This window comes from Geotrypetes seraphini, chromosome 2 (assembly GCF_902459505.1).
Source record: "Geotrypetes seraphini chromosome 2, aGeoSer1.1, whole genome shotgun sequence".
Classification (NCBI taxonomy): Eukaryota; Metazoa; Chordata; class Amphibia; order Gymnophiona; family Dermophiidae; genus Geotrypetes; species Geotrypetes seraphini.
In genome coordinates, this window is record NC_047085.1 from 340,099,408 (window position 1) to 340,125,971 (window position 26,564).

General features: G+C 42.3%; 1 protein-coding gene across 2 annotated transcripts in view; it reads right to left on the reverse strand.

The window, feature by feature from the left end:
- Window positions 1-26,564, reverse strand: part of EGFR (epidermal growth factor receptor) — a 406,644-nt gene that overhangs the window by 59,389 nt on the left and 320,691 nt on the right. For both annotated transcript variants that reach the window (XM_033930303.1, XM_033930304.1), the window contains exons 13-17: window positions 23,091-23,223; window positions 20,048-20,138; window positions 5,885-6,042; window positions 4,853-4,891; window positions 3,023-3,164 (exon numbers count right to left, since the gene is read on the reverse strand). In XM_033930303.1, the coding sequence (XP_033786194.1) occupies window positions 3,023-3,164; window positions 4,853-4,891; window positions 5,885-6,042; window positions 20,048-20,138; window positions 23,091-23,223 (563 nt within the window). The remainder of the gene's footprint in view (window positions 1-3,022; window positions 3,165-4,852; window positions 4,892-5,884; window positions 6,043-20,047; window positions 20,139-23,090; window positions 23,224-26,564) is intronic.

Consider the following 26,564-nt stretch of genomic DNA (forward strand, 5'->3'; position numbering starts at 1 on the left):
TTAAATTTTGCACATTGATTAGTTAAAAGGGCTGAAAGTCTATATTTTTCACACACTATTCCCTCACATCTCTTAAAGTAGGTACATTTAGCATACACCATTGCTGAGCTAGTGTCAATCTAGCAGCTATGAATGCCAAGTCCAAAAATTTAGATTGAGATAATGTTAAGCCTTCTATTCTTACTTCCAACAATGCCTTTTCAGCATTCATCTTAAGTGGAGTCTGAATTAATCTGCTTACATACTCAAATACTTGCTCCCAAAACTTCTGGACCTTTTGACATTCCCATCACATATGATAGAATGTACCTCTTTCACCACATCCTTTCCAACCAGTAGTTATCACTCTGCTTGGTACATTTACTAATTAAAACCGGGGTAGTGTACCAGTGTACTAGGAGTTTAATAGCATTTTCCACCAAAGTGGCAGCCCTAGTTGTCTAAAAAAGATGTGATTCAATTACCCAACACTCCTCTATGGACCAATCCTTCCCCAAATCTTTTTCCCATGTTTTCATATATGATGTTTTGGTTACTTTATCTTCATTTATAATTTTATATAACCAGGAGACACACCCCCTTTTACTACTGGTTCTCCTAACCCTTTTTCAAATTCAGATTTCTTTAAAATTTCATTACTCTTCGCCTTATAAGTCAATATATAGTTTTTTATCTGTAGTTATGGGAAAGTGACTGTGATTCTAAGGTAAACTTCAATAACACCAAAGCTTAAGGGAAGGATGATTTACTGGTTGGTGATCCATCTAATTATAGGCTTATTTCTAATCTACTAGTATTGTCTAAAGTGACTGAAAGGAGGGAGATGGGGTGATAGTTGGAAAGGTAAGTAGTCTAGTAAAAAAAATAAAAAAAATTGAGGAGTGGTATAACCACAGCAGTTTTGAAAGCATAAGGAACAATTGCAATGGAAAAAGAAAAACTGAGGATATGACAGGTAAAAGGTAGAAATGAGATCAGATGAACAGTGTAACTACGACAGATGCTGCACCTTGCAGGTCCAAATCAATAAAACAACACAAAAAGCATTCTTTACCATGCGCAACCTACGAAAAATAAGAAAGTTTTTCGACAAAAATAAATACAGACTCATAGTCCAAGCCCTAGTCCTGAGTCTAGTGGACTACTGCAATATCCTCTACCTACCATGCCCCACATATTTAATAAAACAACTACAGACTGTACAGAACACAGCCCTCAGACTGATCTACTCACTTGGAAAATTTGATCACATATGCAGAGGTAAGAAGGCTGTGAATACAGACAAGTTAGTTAGAGACAGAGTGGAAATTCTACAGGGCACATGAGAAAAGGTGGAAAGAGAAGAATAGAAATGAGATTGGAGAGGTTGTGGTTTGACCTGCAGGACGAAAATTTAGTTGGAGGGCTAAAATTGGGATTGAGATCCCCCAGCAGAGAGCAAAATACTGTGGGCAAAGATTAGGGGAGTCATGAAAACAGTGAAGAAGATGCAATGAACTCAACAGAATAGAGATGGTGGAATGAAAGGAAGAAAATCTTAAAGCTTGAGAGTTGAGAAGATAGAAGACAAAATGGCTAGTGAGGTGATGAAAGCAGAAAATGGACACTGTGGTCTTGAGGTAGGTAGTGTTTTGAGATTGTGAATAGTATCAGGAAGAGAAAGTGTAGAGCAGCCATAGTAACATAGTAACATAGTAGATGACGGCAGATAAAGACCCGAATGGTCCATCCAGTCTGCCCAACCTGATTCAATTTAAAAAAAAAATTTTCTTCTTAGCTATTTCTGGGCAAGAATCCAAAGCTTTACCCTGTACTGTGCTTGGGTTCCAACTGCCAAAATCTCTGTTAAGACTTACTCCAGCCCATCTACACCCTCCCAGCCATTGAAGCCCTCCCCAGCCCATCCTCCACCAAACGGCCATATACAGACACAGACCGTGCAAGTCTGCTCAGTACTGGCCTAGTTCAATGTTTAATATTAGGAAACAGAAGAAGGAAAATTTCAAATTTATGAAGTCAGAATGTGATATGTGCCATTAGGCACATGCTATCTGGTAGATGGCTGGTAGGAGTGCTGTGTAACAGGAATGATCAATGTGGACCTGGGATTTACCCCGGAGGAAGCTAGGAGGAATATGCAATAGGCTGCAAAATGTCCCCAGTACCTAGTAGGCAGTAGCAGAGGGTGGAAGCCAAGTGGATCAGCTGGGAAAAAATACATGAATATATGCTAGTAGAGGTAGAGAGAACGAGAGGGCACTCTCTAAAGTTAAAAGGGGATAGATTCCGTACAAACTTAAGGAAGTTCTTTTTCACCCAGAGAGTAGTAGAGAACTGGAATGCTCTTCTGGAGGCTGTTATAAGGGAAAACACCCTCCAGGGATTCAAGACAAAGTTAGACGAGTTCCTGCAGAACTGGAACATACGCAGGTAGGGCTGGTCTTGGTTAGGGCGCTGGTCTTTGACTTTGGGACCGCTGCGTGAGTGGACTGCTGGGTGCGATGAACCACTGGTCTGACCCAGCAGTGGCAATTCTTATATTCTTAGTCAGAATATATTCTGGTCATTTACTCACATTATTTTGCTCTTAAATGCTGGCAGCCACTTAATAAAATCCCCTCTCCCAACGTGTCTAAATTCACTGGTGAGTACATTGTATTATAAATACAGTCTTTGCTATAATATGATAAGAACTTTTATTAAAGGTACGCCACAGTTTGCACCAAAGACTGCATTATTTTTGAAAGCAGGAACATTGGTGCAAAACACTGATAAAAACGTCAATAATAATTTAGCAGCCATCCAAAATCTGGAGGCATGCAGAAGAAAAGACCATCCCCTGCATCATGGAGTCCCTTCTCTCTTGGTAAATGAAGATGAGTAGCTTAAAATGAGAAAAGGGGGGAAAACACAGACACTTGATAATGCACGCTTAAAGAAGCACTCTGATCCTTGGTTCTCTGCTAAAAATATACATGGAGAGGAAATACCCATAGACAGACAATTCCTTATAAACACACACCTCTCTTTCCCGAAGTATCCTGCGCATTGTACGTTTCCTCTGGATGTATCTTCTGCGCCAAAAGAAGCAAGCGGTCATGCACACCACGAGTAATGCGAGAATACCTCCGACTATTCCTGCAGCAATGGCTGGAACTGAAGACCTGTAAGGCAGAAACCGAAGACAGCAAATAACTAGTTTTAAACTGTTTAGCAGCATTCAATCAATAACCCCCCCCCCCAAAAAAAAAAAACAACAACCACAATTGTACCCATGTATCCCTCAACAGCCTCTTCAAACTACAGTTATGGACATTCAAACCATTTAAACTCCACAAATAGCATCCCTTTTAATGCCAATCATGGGGGGTGGCCTATGGGATCTGGTTAATCAGAATCTTAGGCCACTCCCAATGCATCCCGGAATGCACTGGGAGAAAGGCCTAAGATTCTGGTTGGCCCAGGTGCCTGACACCTCTCCTATTGGAGGGGCCTTAAGCACCTGGACCATTCAGGGCCTTAGACCCCTCCCCAGTGCATTCCATGATGCACCGGGAAGGGTCAGGCCCACCATTCAGTAAAGGTGAGCCTGTTGGACGGCCGGAGGAAGCATCCGTCTGTCAGGCCAACTTAAAACAAGATACTTTGGGGTCTGGGTGTGTTTGGGGGGGTTCTGGCAGGAGGGACTGGGCATCTTTCCTGCCGATGTTCTTTGCGGGGGGGGGGGGGGGGGGAGGGGAGTTCGGGCAGGAGGGACTGGGCATCCCTCCTGCTGATGTTCTTTGAAAGGGAAGGGGTTCCTTCATGAGGGACTTGGTATTCCTCCTGCCAATGTTCTTGGGGAAGGGGTTCCGGCAGGAAGGCCTGGGCATCCCTCCTATTGTGGTTGTCTTGGGGGTTGGTGGCAGTAGGAACTGGGCAAACTGCCTGCTGCAGACATTTGGCGGTGGGAGGGCATTTTCAGGGTTCCGGCTGGAGGGACTAGGCTCCTGCTGGTAGTCTTTGCTGGGGGGGGGGGGACGGGCCCTGCCATGGCTTCTAAACTGATTGTGGCAGGGAGATTCCCTTGCCGTGATCAGTTCAGCTTCTACATCTATTTGAAATGTAGGCCAGCATTTTGCTGGCCTACATTTCAGGTGCCTATCGTGGCCCTAGGGAGATACCTAGGGCCACCTAAGCTTGCCTAAGGCCACTTCTGAGCGAAACCATGCCCATACGCCTAGGCTTGGCCAAGTTTAAGCAGCCCTATGCACCTCACTTAGCTTCTGAAGATGCCTACAATGTAAGCAGCCTGCCTCGGGATGTTTTTTTTTTTTTTTTTAAGTGCATCCCAATTGGCTGGTTAGACAGCGGTAGGACGCCTACCACTGCTTACAATCAGGATGCCATTTATAGAATTTGCCCAAAATGTCTCTTTATCAATGTATCTTTGCTGAGTGTGAAAATATAAAAGTTATAGCTATAACACCAAGAAATTTGCTCCGTTAAGTAAAAATAATATCAAATTTTAAGAAAAACTGAGCTTTATGTAATCAATGTCTTTGAAAGACCTCAGGATGGGCTTTAAAAAATTATTTTCTGATCAAGCGCATTCAAATGCATGGGAAAAACTTCAGTTTGCACAGGGCTCCTTTTACTAAACGACACTAGAGGGTTTTTTTTTTTAGCAAGGGTTGATGAGGTAAATGCTCCAATGCTCATGGAATTCCTATGAGCGTCGTAGCATTTACCTTGCTAGCCTACACTATAAACCTCTAACACTGTTTAGTAAAACCTAGCAACAGTTTAACCAACTTTAGGTTTTCCTAGACAACCCTACTGTATATTCATTTATACACGTTTCTTTAGTTACCCTCGAGTAGTACAGCCTTCAAGTCCATGTGCTGTGCATCTGAAATAATAATAATAAAAAAACACATAAATCACTTGATTAATTTAATTGGACATTAATATATGTCACACTATTCCAACCTCCAGACCTGTTCATAGTAGCTTACAATAGAAAATAACAGAAAAAAATAAAAACATAAACAGGGAAGTACTCATGCTATGGTCAATCCATTAACATAGTACCAGCCCACAGTTTAAAAAGAAAAATCACCATAATGACACAGCCTGAATCTACTAAACAGCATCCCCCTCCCAATCAAGGATCCTCCTCAATAAGATCCTCTTTGCATAACCTCCCATTCTGATCCCCCTCTTAAAGCCCCCCAAAGAGCAGATCCCCTATTCTGAGCTCCCTTCAAAGAACCCCAAGAGCAGCTTCCTAGCAAAAGTAACCTTGCTAATGTCCTTCTACCCATCCCTAACCTCCCAGGACTTACTTGGAGGTGGGGGACTCTCTGGTAGACTAGTATTCTGAGATGCAACTGATTAAATGGTAGGCTTTTAGGTGGTATTTAAACTTTGTGAAACCTTTTGTTTGGTGTCCCATCTTTAATTTGTTTTTATATAGTAGCATTTCAAGACTCCTGCCAACTAGTGATGTTAGATGATCTGCTTTCTAGTTATCAACCTTCCTCCTGTTCCTGCCTTTGTACACTGGAATTATATTTGTTCTCTTTGTCCCTTGGGACATGTTGTTATCTTCAGAAAAAAATGAGTTTAGCTACAAGGGATGCTAGCAACACATTATTGGGTTCAGTCAGTGCCTACAGTCTATTTACTCCCATATTTTCAAGTACTGTATTCAGTTACTTTTTTTTTGGTAACTTGGTTTATAATGATTTGTACATTTATTAAACCAGTTTCTCACCTTAGGCCCACTCTAGAGTTGGATCGTACCAAGCCAATAATGATAAATCAAGGAATTCTTAAAAACAGGAAATGTATCTTTCTTCATAAAACCTTTATTCTTAAAGGAATGAGCTTTTGTACTTACCCAGTGGTGCAATTGGGATGGCACAGTTGGCAGATGTTATTTGTATCTGCATATTTCCATATCTGAGTATCATTTTCTCCCATAATGCCTGCTGGGCAGGATTTAACACAGTGGGGACCATCTTGATAATGGGCACATTGCACACAGTCATCTGGACCCTGGATAAATACATACAGATTAATACATAAATGGGGGAATTCTTATTAATGGAACTCATAAATGGGCACTGAAAATGATAGACGCCAACTGTAATTCTATAAAGGACGAGCGCTCTATATAGAATCGCGCTGTGTCGATTGCCATGTGCCAGACTTATGCCTGCTGAATCCTGGTATAAATGCTAGCATCCAAGTTGGGCGTACTGACCTAGTATTCTATAACTATGCATGCAACTATTCGGAACACCCTTACACACCCATGCCTCCTTTAGAGATGCACCCTATGAGAGTTAGGTGCCCTGCCTTATAGAATAGCGCACAGCAGGTACGCTAGCCGGCAGCAAGATGCTGCTTCCTTGAGAGTGCTGAGGCCGCCGCCTCAGTTGGTGTTTCTCTGCCCGTAGGATCCCTGTCGGCCCTATTACTACTGGCAATTTTCGGGGAGGCCATGGCCTTTGTGGCCTCCCCCGTTCTGACACCTATGCACCTAACATTTAGGCACTTACACTTACACCAGCAAGAGCTGATATGTGTGAGCACCTATGTCCTGCCCATGCCCTGCTCTTGCAAATACAGTATGTAATATGGAAGTTAAAGCAGGTATATGCAGAAGAACACATGTGCGGTAGTGCACTCATTTGCACATATATGTTAGTATTCTAAACATTTACACAAGTGATGCTAGTGTAAATGTTGCCACTTAGTTGACAGAATTGCCCCGGAAGGAGAGATTTAAAGATGGTACCTAGCCGAGGAAGAGACAGAGGTGCATATATTGAACTATTTTATACAAACAAGATAAGTGCCTACGTGATTATTGTGAAGAAGTAAGGGATTTTCTTTCACTAATGCTATCATTGTGAGTCCAAGAGTGAGCAGACTACATGTCCCAGAACGCATGAGACTCTACAGCTCAGTGCTGAGCCACCTTAACAAGGCAACCCTGCTGAGTCAGGAGGCGAGACTCAGCAAAGAAGTGTTTATCTGCCCCAAAGAAGAATCATTCACAGAGGTCCCTGAGGAAGAGACGTCCCTGTACAGAGAAAGCTCAGAAGTAAAATACTTCTCTAGCCTTGGGTTGCTACAGAACCCTGGGAAGTCATGGAATTGTAAGTGGGATTGTCCAGGTGAGACAACTGAGAGCTGGGCTAAGGTAAGCCAGTATTCTGTGATGAATAAACTGTTGGGGGTGTGGCAAAGATTGACCAACATCCATAGACTGGAGTTAATAAGTATATGAATAGAAGAGAACTAGTCTTCTGGAACAAACTGATAACATATGAAGGGAGAATTATGTGGAAACCCCTAAGTCTGTGAAGAAACAGACTCAGGAACTGTGAGAAATAAAGCTTTTCTTGTACTTTCCAACTATATCTGCCTGGGTGTTTGTGTGAATGTGCAGGATTCCTGGAAAACCCAGCCAGAAATCTCCCACACTATGCAAAAGAGCATGCGCAGAAGCTCTTGCACAAAGCTACATACCTGTTATGAGGCATGTGTCAGTATGAATCAGTGCATTTCTATCTATCTATGCATAAATACTGATTCAATTCCCTCTCCACCCACTCCCTATCCCTCGGAATGCGTATCCATACATTGCATGAAAGTTTGTGCTTTGTTTTCTGAGCACCTACCTGTATATATGTACATCCCAGGGTAATTCTATAGGTATCTACTTTAGCACTGTTATATACAGGTATATATGTTTTTGTGTATGTTATTTGCCACCCCTCCCCTTTTTTAACTAAGCCACATCAGTTTTTACCTCCTTTCTGAATGAGCTGTAACTATGAGGATAATTGTGGAGATGACTTCAATGCATTTATTTTATTTATTTAAAAATGTCTATTAACCCTTTCAGGACCATAAGGATCATAGGCCAATTTTTGTGGTTTTGACGACATTTTTATGGTAAAAAGGGCTTGCAGATGCCAAAAAATTGATTTTTTTTGTGAAATATCATTATTTTTATTTAAAAAAATCACACTTCTGGCTTATGGACAGTGTGGCAAGTGAATCTTCTCGTCAATCTGGCAACGACGCTAATGAATGAATGTCGGAACCAGTTTGTTTACATAAAGGCAGTATCATATGGAATCCGTACATATCAAATTTAGAACTGTAGACTATTCCAATCAAAATTGATAGGATTTTAAAGTTATGGGACAAATATGTCCCTTGGTCCTGAAAGGGTTAAACTAATCTAAACTAAACCTTAAGTTTGTATACTGCATCATCTCCACAGAAGTAGAGCTCGGCATGGTTTACAGGAATTGATATAGAAAGGAACTCCAAAGAAAAATAGAAGAACTTGGTACAGAGAAGTTTAGAGAGACTTTAGTATATCGAAGAGGGAGAGGTCGTTACATTTTAGAGAAAAGCCATGTTTTTAAATGTTTTCGGAAGAGTTGGAGGAAGGTCAGACTCCGAAGCGGGATAGTAAAGCTGTTCCGAAGCGGGATAGTAAAGCTGTTCCGCCAAAAGCCTAAGTGGAGTACAAATCATCACTCCTCCCCCTTTTACTAAGCTGCGGTAGAGGTTTCCATTGTGGCCCAGGTTGCTAAGTGCTCCAATGCTGCTCCAAGGCTCACAGAAATTCTATGAACTTTGGACCAGTGTCAAAACATTTAGCACTCCGGGACGTGGTTGAAACCTCTACAGTGGCTTAGTAAAAGACGGGGGTGGGGGTGGGGAGTTGATTTGTACTCCGCTTAGGCTTTTGGCAGAATAGAAAATTTTAAATAAATAACATTAATGCATTGAAGTCAACCCCACAATTATCCTCATAGTTATAGGTCATTCAGAAAGGAGGTGAAACCTTTTTTTATTTCAAAAATATAACTAATTTTAGACATAGGACATTCATTAAAAAAAAAAAAAAAAGAGAGAAATTTGTTTCAAAAGCAGCACAAAGAGGCAGATGGATGTTTTTCTCACCAAAACGTCTAAATCACAATTTTTTCAAAAATCAGAAATGGAATATTTTACTCTGCAGTTTGTCTAAATTGCAAGGGGACGTATTTGAGGGGTGTTTTGGGCAGGAGTTGGGTGGGTCCAGAACTTGGACTTGTTTCTGGGATAAGGGAACAAGATAAAAACGTGTAGGGCAAAAATTGGGACCTTTTTATCTGATCCTGTTTTAGTCACGACTAACGGCCTTTTTTATGAGACTGTGTTAGCAGTTTTTAGCGCAGAGAGCCGCGCTGAATGGCTCCCGACGCTCATAGGAACTCTATGAGCGTCGGGAGCAGCGCGTCTCTCTGTGCTAAAAACTGCTAGCGCAGTTTCATAGAAGAGGCCCATGTCACAAAAAGGTGCCCTAACTGACCAGCTGACCATTGGATGGATTAAAACATGACCCCCCTTAATTCCCCAGTGGTTACTGTCGCCTCTTACCTCCCACAGATGTGACAGTGACAATACATACAGGTTCTGTGACAGCTTCAGATATTATGGCCATACCTATTAGTGCAGCAAGCTGGCCTAGCAGTGGGCTAGTGGACAATGCAGTGGACTGTAGATAAGGTGACCTAGGGCCATAACCCACTCTCAGTAGCACACTTGTGGTGCAAATTGTGAGCCTACCCAAACCCACAAAATACCAACTATATCTATAGATAGGAGACACCCGCAGACCTGATGGCTTTTGTAGTGGTGTACAGTTAGGTACAGTAGGTTTTTAGGTGTTCTTGGAGGGCTCACAATACAAAATAAGAGTGTTAAGGTGAGATTTGTATCTGTCTATTTATCTGAAATCCACTGCGCTGACCACTTGGTTGCCCCTCTTCGCTACTAGGATGTTTGTATGACCAGTTTAATAGAAATGGTGCCACACAGCCATCTCTATGGCTTCTTTTTGTGTGTGTGTTTCTCTGGGAAATTTTTTTTAATGGTACCTAAAGAAATACATTCTCACCACAAAAACATCTGGAAAATAGTGATTTTTGAAACAAACAAACAAACAAACAAAATAGACATTTTTCCTGTTCAAAAATTGGTATGTTCAGGATAAGAATTTTAGATGTTTTTAGCAAAACATCTCCAATTGAATGCCCCTCTACATCGTATTTCTAATTTAGAATAGTTATTGTCTATATTGTGTTATCTTGGTAGTGTCCACATCTATTTATATTGAGATCCATATACAACCTATTATTGGATGTTTGCAGAATACATGAATTTTTATAATGTAATGTTCACAAGGTAAGGCTAGAAAGTACTTTCATCCCAAACCAAAGCAAAACCCACATGTCATCCCAAAGTATTTCTAATTAGAAAAAGCAACACATTTTAATGAGTTACTGATAACACATCAACAATACATTAAAATGTGTAAATTGCATTATTGCTAACATTGATTTCTTTTAACTTATGTGACAATCTTTAGAATCCAGATTAGAGGAAACCCCATACTCTCAGAAGGGCCAGTTTCTGCAGTCCCTTCAAAGAGATTTGCCTGCCTTGAGACTGTGAACTTAAATTTCTATTCTGTAAAATAAAAACATTGTGCAGGGTTAAATTTCTAAACAACAAAGCTGTATATCCCTTATGTAAGCTAGATTAATGTTTCTACAGGATGAGAAAACATGCTGTGCCTTTGTAATTTCACAACAAAAGAGATCTTTGTTTTAACCACCTACAAAGAAAAAGTAAATCCACTTAAAATGAGCTGGAGTGTCTAATCATCTGTTTATTGTTTGTATATGTAGGTATAGGTTGTTTCTCAAGCCAGAAATAGAGTATCCTCTAACCCAGGGGTGGGCAATCTGAGTCCTCAGGAGGCTTTAACCCAGTCAGGTTTTCAGGATTTCCCCAAAGAATATGCATGAGATATATTTACATGCAATGGAGGCAGTACAAGCAAATAGATTTCATGCATATTCATTAGGGAAATCCTGAAAACCCAACTAGTTTGTGGCCCTCAAAGACCGAGGTTGTCCACTGCTGCCCTAACCCATCTGTTTTTCAGGATATTCACTATGTTGCTTATTTTAGAAGCACTGGGTTTTAGATACTCATAAATACATACAGTGCCTACGGATTAGCCGCCCACTCTTACTATTAGAAGCTAAGCAGGGTCTGGCTAGTACCTGGATAGGAGACTACCTGGGAATACCAGGTGCTTTAGGCTGAGGGGCCCTATGTTGGGCAAAAGTGACATAGTAGAGCCACTCACTGCATGGGAGAAGGTAATGGCAAACCACTCCTGTACTCACATCACAGGGTGGATTTCTCATTGTGCGTATTGCCATGACTCAGTGGCATAATCCATCAAACATCCTCCAGCAACACACAGCCAGAAGCAGGAATATACAACATTTTCTAGAAAGGGACAGAAGCCCTGAGAAACTAGGAGAATATAGGAATGTCAATTATAATCAATGGAAGGAACTGGTGGCAGCAGTTCCTCCTCTCCCCCCGACTACAAAATAATAACTCAATATTGCAGTGTTCTTCACTGGAAGACCTGGGGGGCCAATGGTGACCCTTGCGGCCCTCATCATTATTCTGGATTTTTTTCTGCTACTCTCTGCCTCTCTATCCATGTTCAAGGCATTTTTCTCCTTTCTTTTTTTTGTAACTTTTTATTTTAAGAAACATCTTACAAGGCGTAGTGAGTTCGTCAATGCCCGCTCCCCACATAATACACCATAATAAAACAGTAGATGTTCACTCATACCACCTCCCCATCCTAGGATTTTAACCAAAACCCCAACTACTCAATCTACTTTCCCTCCCCTCCCAACCTGGACCCTTATCTTACAAAACACAAATAACCAATTAACAATATTCATTGAACAATAATCACAGTCCAAAACCCTTTTCAACACATTGGCAAAATATTAATTTCTGGTAAAATAAGATTTTATTGTTCCAAGATGTACCAACTATAGTTTCAAACTCCAAAACTTGGCTCTACATATACTGGTAATGAAGGCAAGATTTAGTATGCAGAGTCATGAAACAATATCTTTCACAAAGCTGAGGCCCCGCATGGCTTTTACATCAGGCACTTGCTGTCCTCAATGTGTAAATACCATACAGGCAGCTGCAAAATCCAGCAGTGGCATATTAGTGGAGGGAGGGGGGGGGGGCGAGGGGAGCAGTCCGCCCCAGGCACCCCTCCTCCTCTCCCATTCCTTCCCTCCAAGCACACTCCCCCTCTCCTTCCCCCATGCCTCTAGTTGGTTGTTGTTTGCGGCGGTCAACAATGTGCTCTTCACGACCCTGTCAGCTCTCCTGCTGACATCATTTCTGGGTGCCACGCATAGGAAGTGATGCCAGAGGGAAAGCTGACAGGGTCAAAAAGAGCATGTTGTTGACCACCGCAAGCAACAACTTCAACTAGAGATATGGGGGAAGTTTGCCCTACCTCTCTGATTCTTTGATAATAGAAATCATAACATAAGAACATAAGAATTGCCATTGCTGAGTCAGACCAGTGGTCCATCATGCCCAGCAGTTCGCTCACGCGGCGGCCCTCTGGTCTAAGACCAGCACCCTAACTGAGACTAGCCCTATCAGCGCACGTTCTTGTTCAACAGAAACTTGTCTAACTTTGTCTTGAATCCTTGGAGAGTGTTTCCCCCTATAACAGCCTCTGGAAGGGCGTTCCAGCTTTCTACCACTCTCTGGGTGAAGAAGAACTTCCTTATGTTTGTACAGAATCTATCCCCTTTCAACTTTAGAGAGTGCTCTTAAGTTCTCCCTACCTTGGAGAGGGTGAACAACCTGTCCTTATCTGCTAAGTCTATCCCCTTCAGTACCTTGAATGTTTCGATCATGTCCCCTCTCAATCTCCTCTGTTCGAGAGAGAAGAGGCCCAGTTTCTTTAATCTTTCGCTGTACTGCAGCTCCTCCAGCCCCTTAACCATCTTAGTCGCTCTTCTCTGGACCCTTTCGAGTAGTACCGTGTCCTTCTTCAGGTACGGCGACCAGTGCTGGACGCAGTACTCCAGGTGAGGGCGTACCATGGCTCGGTACAGCGGCATGATAACCTTCTCTGATCTGTTCATGATCCCCTTCTTTATCATTCCTAGCATTCTGTATGCCCTTTTTGCTGCCGCCGCACATTGTGTGGACGGCTTCATCAACTTGTCGATCAGAACTCCCAAGTCCCTTTCCTGGGAGGTCTCTCCAAGTACCGGTTCGCAGGCCAGAAGAGGGAGTAAGCGGGAGTGGCGGGAGGAGGTTATAGCGGCATGCGCGGTATACACGTGTGCGTGCTATATAAAAGTTTTTTACACAAATGATTTGGACCCGCGCGCTATACGCGTATGCGTGTTATACACGTATGCGCGTTATATGTGTGAAAATACGGTAATTCTTATTATGTTTTTCCTTCCTTATATTAAAGTTCCTGTAAACCATGCCAAGCTCTATCTTTATGGAGAGGATGCGGAATATAAACTTAAGGTTTAGTTTAGTTTAGCAGCCATCATCATATTCAACACCCTTCTAATTCTGTCTGAAGCTTTCTGACCCCTATAAATCCTACTTGGTCCTGATGCACCAACTTAGGTATGAGACCAGCTAGGCAATCAGTTAATATCCTTGCTATGATCTTAGTATCCAGCCCTAAAAGTGATATAGGTCGAAACCCTCCACACCATATATCTTTTCCAGGCTTTGGCAGTATAGTAATACCTGCCAGTTTCATGACCAATAGTGGAGTAATCAGTGAATAATTTTTTTTTTTAATAAAAAAAGGACTATATACATATCAAGACCTGGAGATTTTCTAGGTTTCATAGCCTTTATAGCTGCAAAAACCTTGTCTTCTGTGATATCTTTATCTAATTCCTCTATAACATCAGACTGCAATGTAGGCAACTGAATCCTATTTAAGAATTGCTGGATCTCGACATCAGATGCTTGATGCTCTGGAGTATATAGATCCTCATAAAATTCTCTGAAACAACGTTGTATATCCCCATCCTCAGTTAAGACTATGCTTGATTTATCTTTCATTGCCACAATATTAGATTTAGTTTGATGAATCTTCAATCTGTAAAGCCCATAATTTGCTCACCCTATTTCCCAACTTGAAAAATTTATTTTTAAAACAATCCAATTTCAATTTAATCTCGTCATCCCAGATGGTACCCAAGGCAAATTGAATGTCCAGAATCCGCTATCTAATAGCTTCTTCCTCCTATCCTCTCTTATGCTGATCCATCTTTTCCTCTAGCTCCTGCCATAGTTCTCTCTCTTTCTGCACCCAACGTTTTTTATGATGTGTCATTATTGCTATTAATTTATTTATTTATTTATTTATTTGCTCAATTATTTAGCCAGTCCTCCCAAAGGAGCCCAGAATGGGTTACAAAGTACATCCACAGTATAATCGAGACAGGACAATTCTCCCCGTAAAACTGCTTTTAGGCTCTCCCAAACAGTTTGAGCAGAATTATCACTGGGATTATTAAGGAACAAAAAATCCCATATAATCTCTTCTATTTTTTTAACTAATGCTGGTTCTCGGAGTAAAGTATCATTAAGCCTCCGACAGTGAATGCCTGCCCTTTGTGAACCCCATCAGTTCCAGCATGATTGGGGCATGATTGGATCAGGTTACTGTCTCTGTTTCTGCCTTCTGGATCTTCTCCCCCCCCCAATCATAATCTAAACAAAGTCTGTCCTAGAGTATGAGTCATGCACCAAAGAATAGTAGGTGTAATCCCTATCCTCCAAATGCTGTGCCCTCCAGCCATCCACTAAATTGAAAATTTATGCAATTTTTTTCTATCTAATTTTAAACGTTCCATTTCCCTCCTGATGAATTTCTTCTAGTATCCATAGTCATTGAAATCTCCCAAAACCAGTAGAAGGCTTTCCTTCACAATCAAGATCATATTTGATAGATTTTCAAAAAAATCTCCCTGTTGAATGTTTGGTACATATATGCTCACTAGGGTCACCTTTGTCCCATTAAAAAAAAACTTTTCCAGATAAGCCATCTACCCCTTCATCCCTCCACTTCCCATCAGTATTGATTTTAAGAAATTTATCAAATAATATCCCTACTCCCGCTTTCTTCTTTTCAATTTTATTAGAAGCCCAAACTCACAGGAGATATTCTTTATATCCAATTAATTTCTCTGATGTTTTCAACAAATGAGTCTCTTACGAAAAACATCCCCCATTCAATTGTTTAAGTTCTTTTAGTAGTAACTGTCTCTTTCAGGGTATATTTAAACCTTTCACATTAGGACTACAACATCTTACATTGAGATCATTTAGCCCCATTCCTGAAAATCTACCCAACTCCCCCCCCAAATTCCACAGATCCAGATTGGAGCCCCAAAATTAACACTCATCCCAACCCTCCAACTCAACTACCCCCCATACTCCCTTCATTCCCCATCCTGACACATTCCCACCCTCTCTATCAATTATCCCCACATCCCCCCTCAAATAACACACCACCCCCAAATCTCATGCACATATTTCATCCCTATGCACACTCCCCCAATCAGTCACACATCCATGCACAATGTACCATGTACAAAAGAGAATCGTCTCTATTTGAAAATGCTAGCTAGCTGTTAAAAGTTCCATAGCAGAAAGATGATTCCTGTCTCACAGCCATCTCTCTCGGGTATCATCATTGCCCTGGTCTACATGATCAACTGCCAATGCTGTTGATCTTGAAGCACCTCTCTGTGGTCAATGTTGACGAAGTTCTTGGCACTTCAAAGCCCTCCTTCCTTAGCATTGCCCATGCCTCCACCACTGAAGATACTTTTCTATGGGATCCAAACACATTCACCAACAAGCCAAAGGGAAATAACCATTTATATCTGATAGAATTCTGTCTTAAATAGGTGAGCACTTCTTGGAATTTCCACCTCCATTGCAGGGTGATGGCAGACAGGTACTGGAATACTTCCACTTTGTGATTCTGCAAACAATAGAACCATTTTATTTAGCTTTTCTCAAAAGCTTCTTCTCATCTGTACAATGATGAAAACACATCATTATTAAAAAGTGGAAAGTCTTCCTTCTTCAGGTTCAGTGCCCTGTGGGCCCTATCCACCTTCACCTGACTAGAACTTTCTCCATTATCTGGAGTGTCTGTTGACAACATCTGCAGAGTCCTTGTATGCATCAGTGTCAGGAATTCTCCTGATCCTTATATTTTGTCACCGTGATCTGTTTTCTAGGACCTCTACTCTGATCCTCAGGTCCTTTTGATCTTGTTGCCAGGTAGTCATAATGGATTGCATATTTATGACTAACTCTTCCTGGTCCCCAATCCTTTTCTCAGCCTCCTCCACATGTCCCCACTAACTCTGTAATTTCTCTTGTACTACCTCTTTAATTTTCCCCTGCACCATTTGGAACTCACTTTTAATATCCAACACCCAGTCATTTAAGTCTGTTTTCATTAGTGGAGCTGATTCATCAAGGTTTTGCTGCTGAGAAATCTTGTTGGTACAGGACTCATCCTATGACACTGAGTCTCCTGAGTCTGAGTTTGCTGTAATGGATTCACTGTGCACATGGTACAGGCCATTCTTTTCCACATTGCACACTGAGCTGCGAGCCTGTTCATGCCATTTCTAGGCTGGAATAGTCAAATCTGGATGCTTATCCCGTAATACACAGCGCCAGCATATTTTAGAGAGGAAACGCTTGTGAAGTATGTAATCAGTAATTGTGCAGGAGCTTTCTCTCTATCGTGCCATATAGCCCTATGATGTTACAGATAGTTGACAAGGCATTTCTCAATAGGTAAAGATAATGTATTTGAAAATGTCCACCTACTTGAAGATATGGCCAATAAACAGTTTGAAGATGGGCTGGTAGGGTGGATGACATTAACACACATTCATTAGCAATGTCATGATCTCACATGGAAAGATATTTGGCGGCTCTCTTTCAGCTCATTAGATACAAAGTAGTCCTGACTTAAAAATTAGTGAAGACCACTGCAAATATTGAAACCTTATTGTGGGCTTTTAATAACTTTCACAGCCACTGATCCTAGTTATTAGGATAAAGCCTTAACAGTGTGTCTCTGAAACAGGAGTCTAAATGTTATGGTCATCTAAGTTAATATATTGAGAGGAACAGAACTGCTTAAGTTACAGACCTGTTGGATGCTAGAGGTTTTGGGGACCTCTCTCTCTATTTTCACATAGGAGAAGGAGAGACTGGGCTATAATTTGTATTCCAGTGAAATGCCATGGCCATGTACTTTATGGTTCAGGAACATATCAAAGCTGAAGGATAATACCCTCTGTCACATCTTCAGCACAACTACTTGGGTCTCAAGCTAAGAACCAGTATTTGAGCTTAGAGTTCCTAAGTCTGGCAGCTGTTATCTTCTGAACTGTAAGTTAAATCCTACAAGTGACAGAGAAGCAGATTCTCTAACACTCACGCTAAAATCCGATGGGTCGCAGCCGTAAGTGCAACAATTTGAAAAAGATGAGTCATTCTCTAGAAACCTCACATGCAAATGAGGTTCAAGGAGAGTCGTGGAGGGTCGATAAATGTGCATGGGATGAGTCGTGCTTAGGGGTAATATTGACAATAGGCGCACAGGTATGCGCATGTGCTCACCAAGGTCAGTCTTTTGTATAGAATACTAGTATAACCTGGTGTCAGGGCACCTAAAATCTAGACTTAATGTAACTGTGGGTGCTGAAATATGGCAAGGGTGCATGTAGCTTAGTTTCCTATATGTAAATATGGGTGCCCTGTTATAGAATTGCTTCCTATGTGTGTAAAGAGGGCACACATTTCTTTGAGAGTGCACTCTATGGGCCTGATTCTATATACTAATGAATTGCAAACTGTGTGCCGATGCGAGATTCCCAGTGTGCCTCAAGACACCGGTGAGGAGGAGAGGCACCGGATGACTGTCTACAGAACATGCCTTTCGCAGCAAGAGGCATGTCCTGTAGGCAGTCAGCTTGTGCCTCTCTGAGTCTCTCCTCTTCCAGCAAGCCCCCCCCCCCCTGGCGGCTCAGGACCTCATCTGGAGGGCTTCCGCACATGCACGGATGTCACCTTGATAACATCACACATGCGTGTGACATCATCGCATCGACGTCTGCGCATTTCCTGAAGCCCTCCAGCTGAGGCCCCGAGTTTAGTGTGCCATGGCTCTGGAGAGTTTGTGAAACACTGCTATAAACAGTGCCTAAATCGGTAGGCACCTAGCGAAACAGCATTATATGTTGTTTATAGAATTGTGCCTACCGGTGCCTAACTCGAATTAGGTGCTGGTAGACGTCAAAAACTCAAGCAGGCCAGGGTTGTTTTGGCCTAACACGATCCATACCCAAACTGTTCTTCTAACCATGCCTACTTTTCGGGCGCTGGTAGGCACCTCGATGTAGACGCCAACATGGTGCCTATAGAGTCAGGTGCCCTTTCATAGATGTGGCTTCCAGAATGTAGAGACCTCTAGAAAAGTAATATTACAATGGAACGTTGATTTTCCGGACTATCCTCGACAGAGAGCAGTCCAGATAATAAAAAATCCTGATGATTGGACATTATTTTTTCTTTTGTTATCAATAATTGTTAAAAAAAAATACTATCAGCACCCCCCCCAAACAAGAAAAGGCAGCATTCCCACTCCCTACCTGAACAGGTGCTACCAACCCCCTCCCAGACCCAGAGGAAAGACTCCAAGCCTACCTGGTGGTCTAGCGGCTATGAGTAGCCTCACAAGACTGCCACTGGAAGCCTCAGCAGCTATTTTCATCGCTGAAAGAGCACGGGCAGGGGTACGTAGGGTTGCTCCCGTCCCAGCATGCTGCTAGACCACCAGGGAAACAAGGTAGGCCTGGAGTCCTTCCTCTAGATCCAGGAGGGGGGTTGATGGTGTCTGTCTGGGGAGGGAGCGGGAATGCTCTCTTTTCTTGTTGGGGACGTGCTGATGGTGGGGGTAAGTTTCCCGGTTCGGGGTGGGGGTGGGGCATCCGGATAATCAGCATTTGGATAATTGGTGTTCTACTATACTTCCATCTTTCTATTAATTATGCTTCTCTTAGCATTCCCAGCTGCTAATAGCACTAAGGACCTGATTCTGTAACAGCACTGCTTGGCACAGTTGTCAATCAACTGCTAGATCCTTATAGAATCATGCCTAGTGCTGTCGAGTTAGGCATCAGTACATTAGGCCAGGCTTTACCAGGCTTAATTTACCGGCACCTAACTTGGATGTCTAGTGATGTCTAAGTCAACCATGCCTATTCTCCACCCCTAACCAGGCTTACTTTTTAAGGTAGGTGTCGAAGGGTGCCTTGACTTAGGAGTTGCTAGGCGCTGCTCTGAGTTGTGCATGGAACTCTTGACTGTTTTGTTTTTTTTAAATTTATCAATTAACTTCAATAGCCTGTTACCATGCCATTTAAGCTAACTGAAACAATTTGGGTTGCGCACAGATTTTAGTTAGGTGTCACTAGTTATCTGCAATTAGGGCACCTAGCACTGCCTAACTGGGGCACCATTTCTACAAACCGGCCCTAACTGGATAGTCTGAGGTCATTAGAAACAATGATCCCTATATCTCCTGCCATAGTCCTAGGGTTTTGCCACTGACAACTTTCGTTTAATATAGTTCATTCTTATTTCGGTATCTGCAGATCAGTAGGAGATAATGAAACTTATCAGGAAAGGAAAACGTTTCATTCATACAACTTATACTAGCAAAATTGTCCGCATGTCAAAGGACAAATGAGAATTGTTGAGCAGCAAAAACTAAATCTACACATTCATTCTCCTTTTGTTGTAGCATATTATGCATTTTTTTCGGGAGTAATTGGAAATTACTTCCATACCCCTATTCTTGTAGTTTACAGATACTGCATGAGGGAAGCATGAAGCAAACACCATAATTCAGTAGGAGAAACGCTTCAGTTGTGCAGTTGAGGGAACAGTGGTCGTGCGTCAGTTCAGCATAAGCACTCTCAGTGGCGTTTTTCTATCCCAGATTAAAGAGTGATTTTAATGGATTTCTACATATATTTTATCAGCTTTTTACCTCTCCTGTGCAGGTCTGTGTGTTGTTCTTTACTAAGCACTCGAGATGACATGCAAGGCATGTAGAGTACCTCAGAAACTCCCTTGGCTCCCTGAAAAGAAAACAGAACCCCCCCCAGAGAAACACCTCTATGAAATATCACACTCAATCCACAAAAGTAGAGATGAAAGAGATGCTTTAACTGGAACTTTATTGCACTAAAACAAACATCAGACTCAACTCGGCCAGTGTTTCGGCACCTTAGTGCCTTTCTGAGGAATTAAACTGTTGATATATTCTGTTGTTTGGAGAATGTCCAAGTTAGATTGTAAGCTCTTCCGAGCAGGGACCATCTATAAATGTCAAAATGAAGAGTGCTGCTCACGCCTTTTAGCGCTATATAAGTGATTAGTAGTAATAGTAGTAGGACTTGCTGCATAAGTTAGAAGGCTTATTCTCAAATTACTTTCTCTGCATCTGGCCATGTGGCGGACACTCAGATAACATGGGTTTCAAATCTACATACTACTTAGGGTTACACAGTGGCACCACCTTAGAGATAATTTACAAAAGCCCTGATGTAGGGAAATTGTCCTAAAAGGTGTTTCCTTCCTAAATATTTCAAGGAAACAAAACTACTAGACCAGTGCCCAAACTACTGCATAGCGTGCACATATAAAGAATCAGAAATGCTAAGGAGTTGATATTAAGCATGGTTTAAGTTGGAAGCAGAGGCTTTTGCCTGCTTAAATATGCTGGGTAGGCAATACCTTGTATTTTGGTGGTACCTAAGCACAGAGTGCCACCGAAAATCCGGTGTGGCACTGTCCAGCTAGTGCCGAAGCAGCCCAAGGGAAGAGTTGGAGTGGAACTAGAATATGTGGGGGCACTGATGATATTCAGTCCTCTCTTTGCCCACTTAGGTATGTGGGTGGCTGGCACCCATATACCCTTTCAGGTCCACCGAAGACCCAGATAATCAATGCTGGAGCCAGAACATGGTTTTTATCTTTAGATTTAGCTGCAGTTTTTGATTTAGTTTGTCCTGAATGATTTGTGTAATTAATTAAAGTCTATTGGCATTATGGACAAGCTGTTAAAATGGTGACTGGACAAAAGCGCGTGAGACAAACGCGCGCCGACAAACGAGCGCTGACAATTCGGCGCAAGCCTTCAGTGCGCCGCAGGAAAACCTTCTTTAAAAGGGCTCTGAAAGAAGCGTGGGGGGAACCCCCCACTCTACTTAATAGGGATCGCGCTGCCTCGCGCTGCCGTGTTGGGGGTTGTAACCCCCCCACATTATACTGAAAACTTAACTTTTTCCCTAAAAAATAGGGAAAAAGTTAAGTTTCCAGTATAATGTGGGGTTACAACCCCTCAAACCCCCCCCAACGCCAGCGCGATCCCTATTAAGTAAAGTGGGGGGTTCCCCACCCACACTCCCCATCGGAGCCCTTTAAAAGAAGGTTTTCCTGCGGCGCGCTGAAGTTTTGCGCTGAATTGTCGGGGCTCGTTTGTCGGCACGCATTTGTCTCGTGCGCTTAAGACTATGAACCATTAAAATGGTTTGTTTTCTTTCTTTCTGAACATTTTTTTTACATTGTCCATGCAAGTGGCTGTATCTAAACTTTTTGTATGATATATAGAGTGCCCCAGGGCTCTGCTTTATCACCTATTTTGTTTAAAAAATTTTTGAGACCTTTGACAGCTCTCATTCAAACTTTGGGAATCAGTGTTTACTGTTATGCAGGCAATATTTGCTATTGGCCAAGCTTTCTCCAGCCACTTTAGATTTTTCTGCCTTGCAAAATTGTGTAGATGCAATTTCTACGTGGGTTATGGTCTTGCACTTAAAATTGAGAAGACCTGCTTTTTGGATGTTGGGCCCTAATGAGTGACAAACTCTAAATTCAGTGCTACTGGGGAATCATAATCAACTATGGATACATTTGGATCTCCTTTTCCGAAGCTACAGTACCAATGCTGCTGTCATAAATGCAACCATAGGAATTGAATGGGCTTCGGTGCTTGTAAAAGAGGCCCTTAAATATTTGGTAATACTCATTGATGGCTGACTTTCATTTATAAACCAGATACAGTATCTTCGATGATATAAAAGGGCTTTTATGTGTTATGCCTACTCATACCATGATACATATTTTGTTGTTATCACGCCCTGATTATGCAAATGTTTATGTCAGTGTGTCTGCATCGAATTTAAAAAAAGTTGCTGTAACTACAAAATACTGCTATCCAGCTCCTGAGTAACACCCCAAAATATGACAGGGTTATACCTTTATTTATTCACTATCAATGGCTGCTGGTCCATTGCCAGATAGATTTAAAGTTGTTGGTGCTGGTCCATATGACTTTTTATGAGCATATGCCATCCTGTTTGGCAGCTATAGCAATCCCTTATGTAATTAAAAGACTGTTATGCTCTATGATGGATTTCAGAATGGTGATGCCTCACGTTAGTATGGCTTCTTGGAAGATTACTCATGAGGGGGGGGGGGCTATTTTTTGCAGGCTCCATGTCTGTGGAGTAATTTCCCTGTTGAGATATCGGCTGAGGAGTACTTAGCAAAGTTTAAGACTGTTGAAGACATATGATTTTATTCAAGTTTTTGGCTTATAGATATTTTGAATTGTGTGGTCAATTTGACTACATGCTGCAAAAAATGATTGAATATCTTATCTGGGTTTATTTTTTTTAACTTTGCTGTAAGTTTTTAACTTTACTGTAATGCATGTAGAGTACCTCAGAAACTCCCTTGTAACGTTTTTAACTTTACTGTAAGTTTGTTCTATTTAATGGTGTTCCTGTCTATTTCTAATATGGTTGGGTTTTTTTTTGGTAAATCACTATGGCCTGTATGGTATGTGGTATAGCTAATATTTGAACAGAAATAAACAAAAACTTGATGTGAAGCACAACTGAAAAACATTTTAATGGCAGGAATATACTTCGCTGTCATTCTTTGCAAGTGTAGTGATATATTGAAGCAAAAAGAGCAAGTGAAACATTTTCCCTGAAAAATTAAGTTGTAAGATTAAGCCTTACCCTCGTTCCACATTGCATGCCTCCACACATTCACCTGAGCGACTTGCATAACGACAGGTAAAGCACTGGAAGGGCCCAGAACCCCAACAGCCTTGGTCTGAGCATAAGGGATGGCAAAACTTTTCTTCACTTGCTATGAGAGATCCAGACAAAAAAAACCTCAAAACCCAGTGAATCACAGGAGAAACAAACCACTTGCAGCTAATATATATGAGAAGGCAAACAAGTGAAGACTAAATCAAAAGTGCATAAAACAAAAATCTGTCAACCTTGAGATCTTTCTTCGACATATTTGGATTGTTTATTCAAGTATTCATTATTATTCATTTATGTGTGTAGTGTCTGAATGTTTTTGCTCTAGACTGTACAACCTCTGACGCATCCAACACCGCTGAAACATGGCCGTGTGGAATCAGACCTTGTGTGCCATTCCATTTCACAGCTTATTTGCATTTTGCAATATCCTTTATTGGGCTTAGTACTGTATTAAATGTTTTTAAGCCAACAAGGTTGACAGTTTTTGTTTCCTGCACTTTTTGTTTTCTTCCTCACTTCTTTACTCTCTGGGAGACCACATAAGGATTTTTCCTTCTTCATTTCCTTTGAGCTAATACACATGCACATTAATTCTTGCTACATGAGCTACCTGGAGGAGACCCCCCAAAAGTCATCAACTATTCTTCTGCTTTCAGGCAAGGTGTCTTGTACTTGTTATCCAACAAGTATTAATTTAACCTGTTTATAAAGTTTTATAATGACGGAGAGTCCATCACCTTGCAAGCCAAATCTAAAAACATAAGAATAGCCTTATTGGGTCAGTCCAATGTCTACGTGGATGATTTGAATAGTAAGATGGCCAAATGCCATTTTATGCCATCTTTTGGATGTCTATCTTGTCTGAAAATGAGCCCCATAGTGTGTGGCTAGAAAATGGTCATTTACATGCTGATGTGTTCATATATGCATGAAAATGACTAGAATCTCATCATTTATGTGCCTAAACCTAGGCGGCTCCTCATAGAATTACCCTTGGAATTCACTCGTACTATTTTCTCTTATGTAATTGTGAAACCAATGAGAATCACATTTGCAAGTGTTCTGATCTGTCATATTTTTTCAATAAAAATAAAGTAGAAAGAAAAAAAAAAGAAGCTTTTCCTATGTTATAGATAAGTTCAATGTGATGGAGCCAGCAGAATAATTCAGGAGAAATATGTCAGCTGGTAAGTATGAGAGGCAAATTTCCATCCCAGGAGTTGGTCCTGGCCTAATAAGCCAGACAGAATCCCTCAAATGTTTATACATATGCCTGTCCAACCAAGGAAAGGGAAGCAGTAAACTGTACACTAAAAAGGAGCAGAGAAAACCAGACCGTCAAGCTTGAAAAGTCATTTTAATGGCAACCATGCAAGAAAAACAGACCAAAAGTCAAAGAGCTGTGCCAGGGGCCCACAAATGATGAGCTTGAGGGAGTCATCTCAAATCTGGCACCCCCTTCCACCATGGGTGGGCTTGCCCATGCTAGTTTTTTTGCATTTGCACAGATCTGTGTAATTAGCAGCATCTATAATCGAATGGGGGCACACCAAAAACCAGCAGAAAATGGTAGAGCTAGTGGGTGAAAAAGCAACCTTACCACCTTCTGTACCTCAAGAGCATCTACACATGTTTCAATTAGCCTGTCTCTAGAGAAGGAAGAATATGATAAGAGCAATCTCTTGTGTAATGTACTGAAATCTTTCCAAGGTATGGTTTCTGGATCCATCACTTGTAGAAAAGCCTTTGGCATGGCATAAACAAAGACAAGTTCTGGCTATGTATGGAAATTAAGTTAAAAATAAAGGTGAGAAATGCAGAAGATGATCGTGTTTAAATAAAGCAAGCAATCAAGGAGTGTTGAAAGTATGCATGCAAATGCATGTTGTAATTGATTCATTTTATATGGCACACAGCAAAATGTTACAATTATAGATAATAAATGTGATAAAAGTACACAATACAAATAATAAACACTTAGCAGTGCCTAACTTAAAACTTAGGAGCCTGTAATGTAGGCCAGGGTTTTAAAGACCTACATTATAGGCGCCTAAGTCATTTAGAGAATCACGCCTAGGGGCGCCTAAGTCTTTCTCCACTCCTAAACACGCCTACTTTAGTGTTAAGGCACCTTTTGTAGAATTGTGCCTAATAGGTGCCTATCTCGCAATTAAATTTTATTTCTTCACGTAGGTCAATTCACTAATTGAGTTAGGCTCCTAACTTTAAGCACCACTTATAGAATTTCCCCTTTAGCACCAATATCATTGCTGACTGGCTAAGCTGAGCAGCCAGATAGACCTACATAAAGAGCAAGTCTATCTCTGGCCAATATAACTTAGCTGGCCAGCTCATGAATATTGGCTTAATTGGCTATGTTAAAAGAGGCTAAAAATAGACAGGAAATTCAATGCAGGTCACTGGATAAGGCCCAACATTGAATTTCTGGGTTTGCTACCAGCTGCAGGAGTCAGCCTGGCTAACTCCTGCAATCTGACTATCGGCGCCAAAGACTATAACTCAATTCAAAAAAGTATGGTATTTCTTAGAAAGAGGAAGAGATAGTACCGTATTTTCACGCAAATAACGCGCACCCGTATAAAACGCGCACACGGGTATAGCGCGCAGAAATCACGATGATATGTACAAAAACTTTGGTATACCGCGCTCACGGGTATACCGCGCATGCTGCCCGACGCTCCTTTCGCCCGCCCTGACTTTCCGTGCGCTGTCCCGACTCTCCGTTCACCCCCCCTGACTTCCGTGCACTGTCCCCCCTTGAAGGTCTGTCCCCATCCTGAAAGCCTGATGCCCCCCCCCCGACGTCCGATACATCCCTCCCCCCGAAGGACCGCCGATTCCCCAACAATATCGGGCCAGGAGGGAGCCCAAATCCTCCTGGCCACGGCGACCCCCTAACCCCACCCCGCACTACATTACGGGCAGGAGGGATCCCAGGCCCTCCTGCCCTCGACGCAAACCCCCCTCCCCCCAACGACCACCCCCCCCCAAGAACCTCCGACCGCCCCCCCAGCCGACCCGCGACCCCCCTGGCGACCCCCACGACCCCCCCACCCCCCTTCCCCGTACCTTTGGTAGTTGGGCCAGAAGGGAGCCCAAACCCTCCTGGCCACGGCGACCCCCTAACCCCACCCCGCACTACATTACGGGCAGGAGGGATCCCAGGCCCTCCTGCCCTCGACGCAAACCCCCCTCCCCCCCAACGACCGCCCCCCCCAAGAACCTCCGACCGCCCCCCCAGCCGACCCGAGACCCCCCTGGCGACCCCCACGACCCCCCCCCCCCCCTTCCCCGTACCTTTGGTAGTTGGCCGGACAGACGGGAGCCAAACCCGCCTGTCCGGCAGGCAGCCAACGAAGGAATGAGGCCGGATTGGCCCATCCATCCTAAAGCTCCGCCTACTGGTGGGGCCTAAGG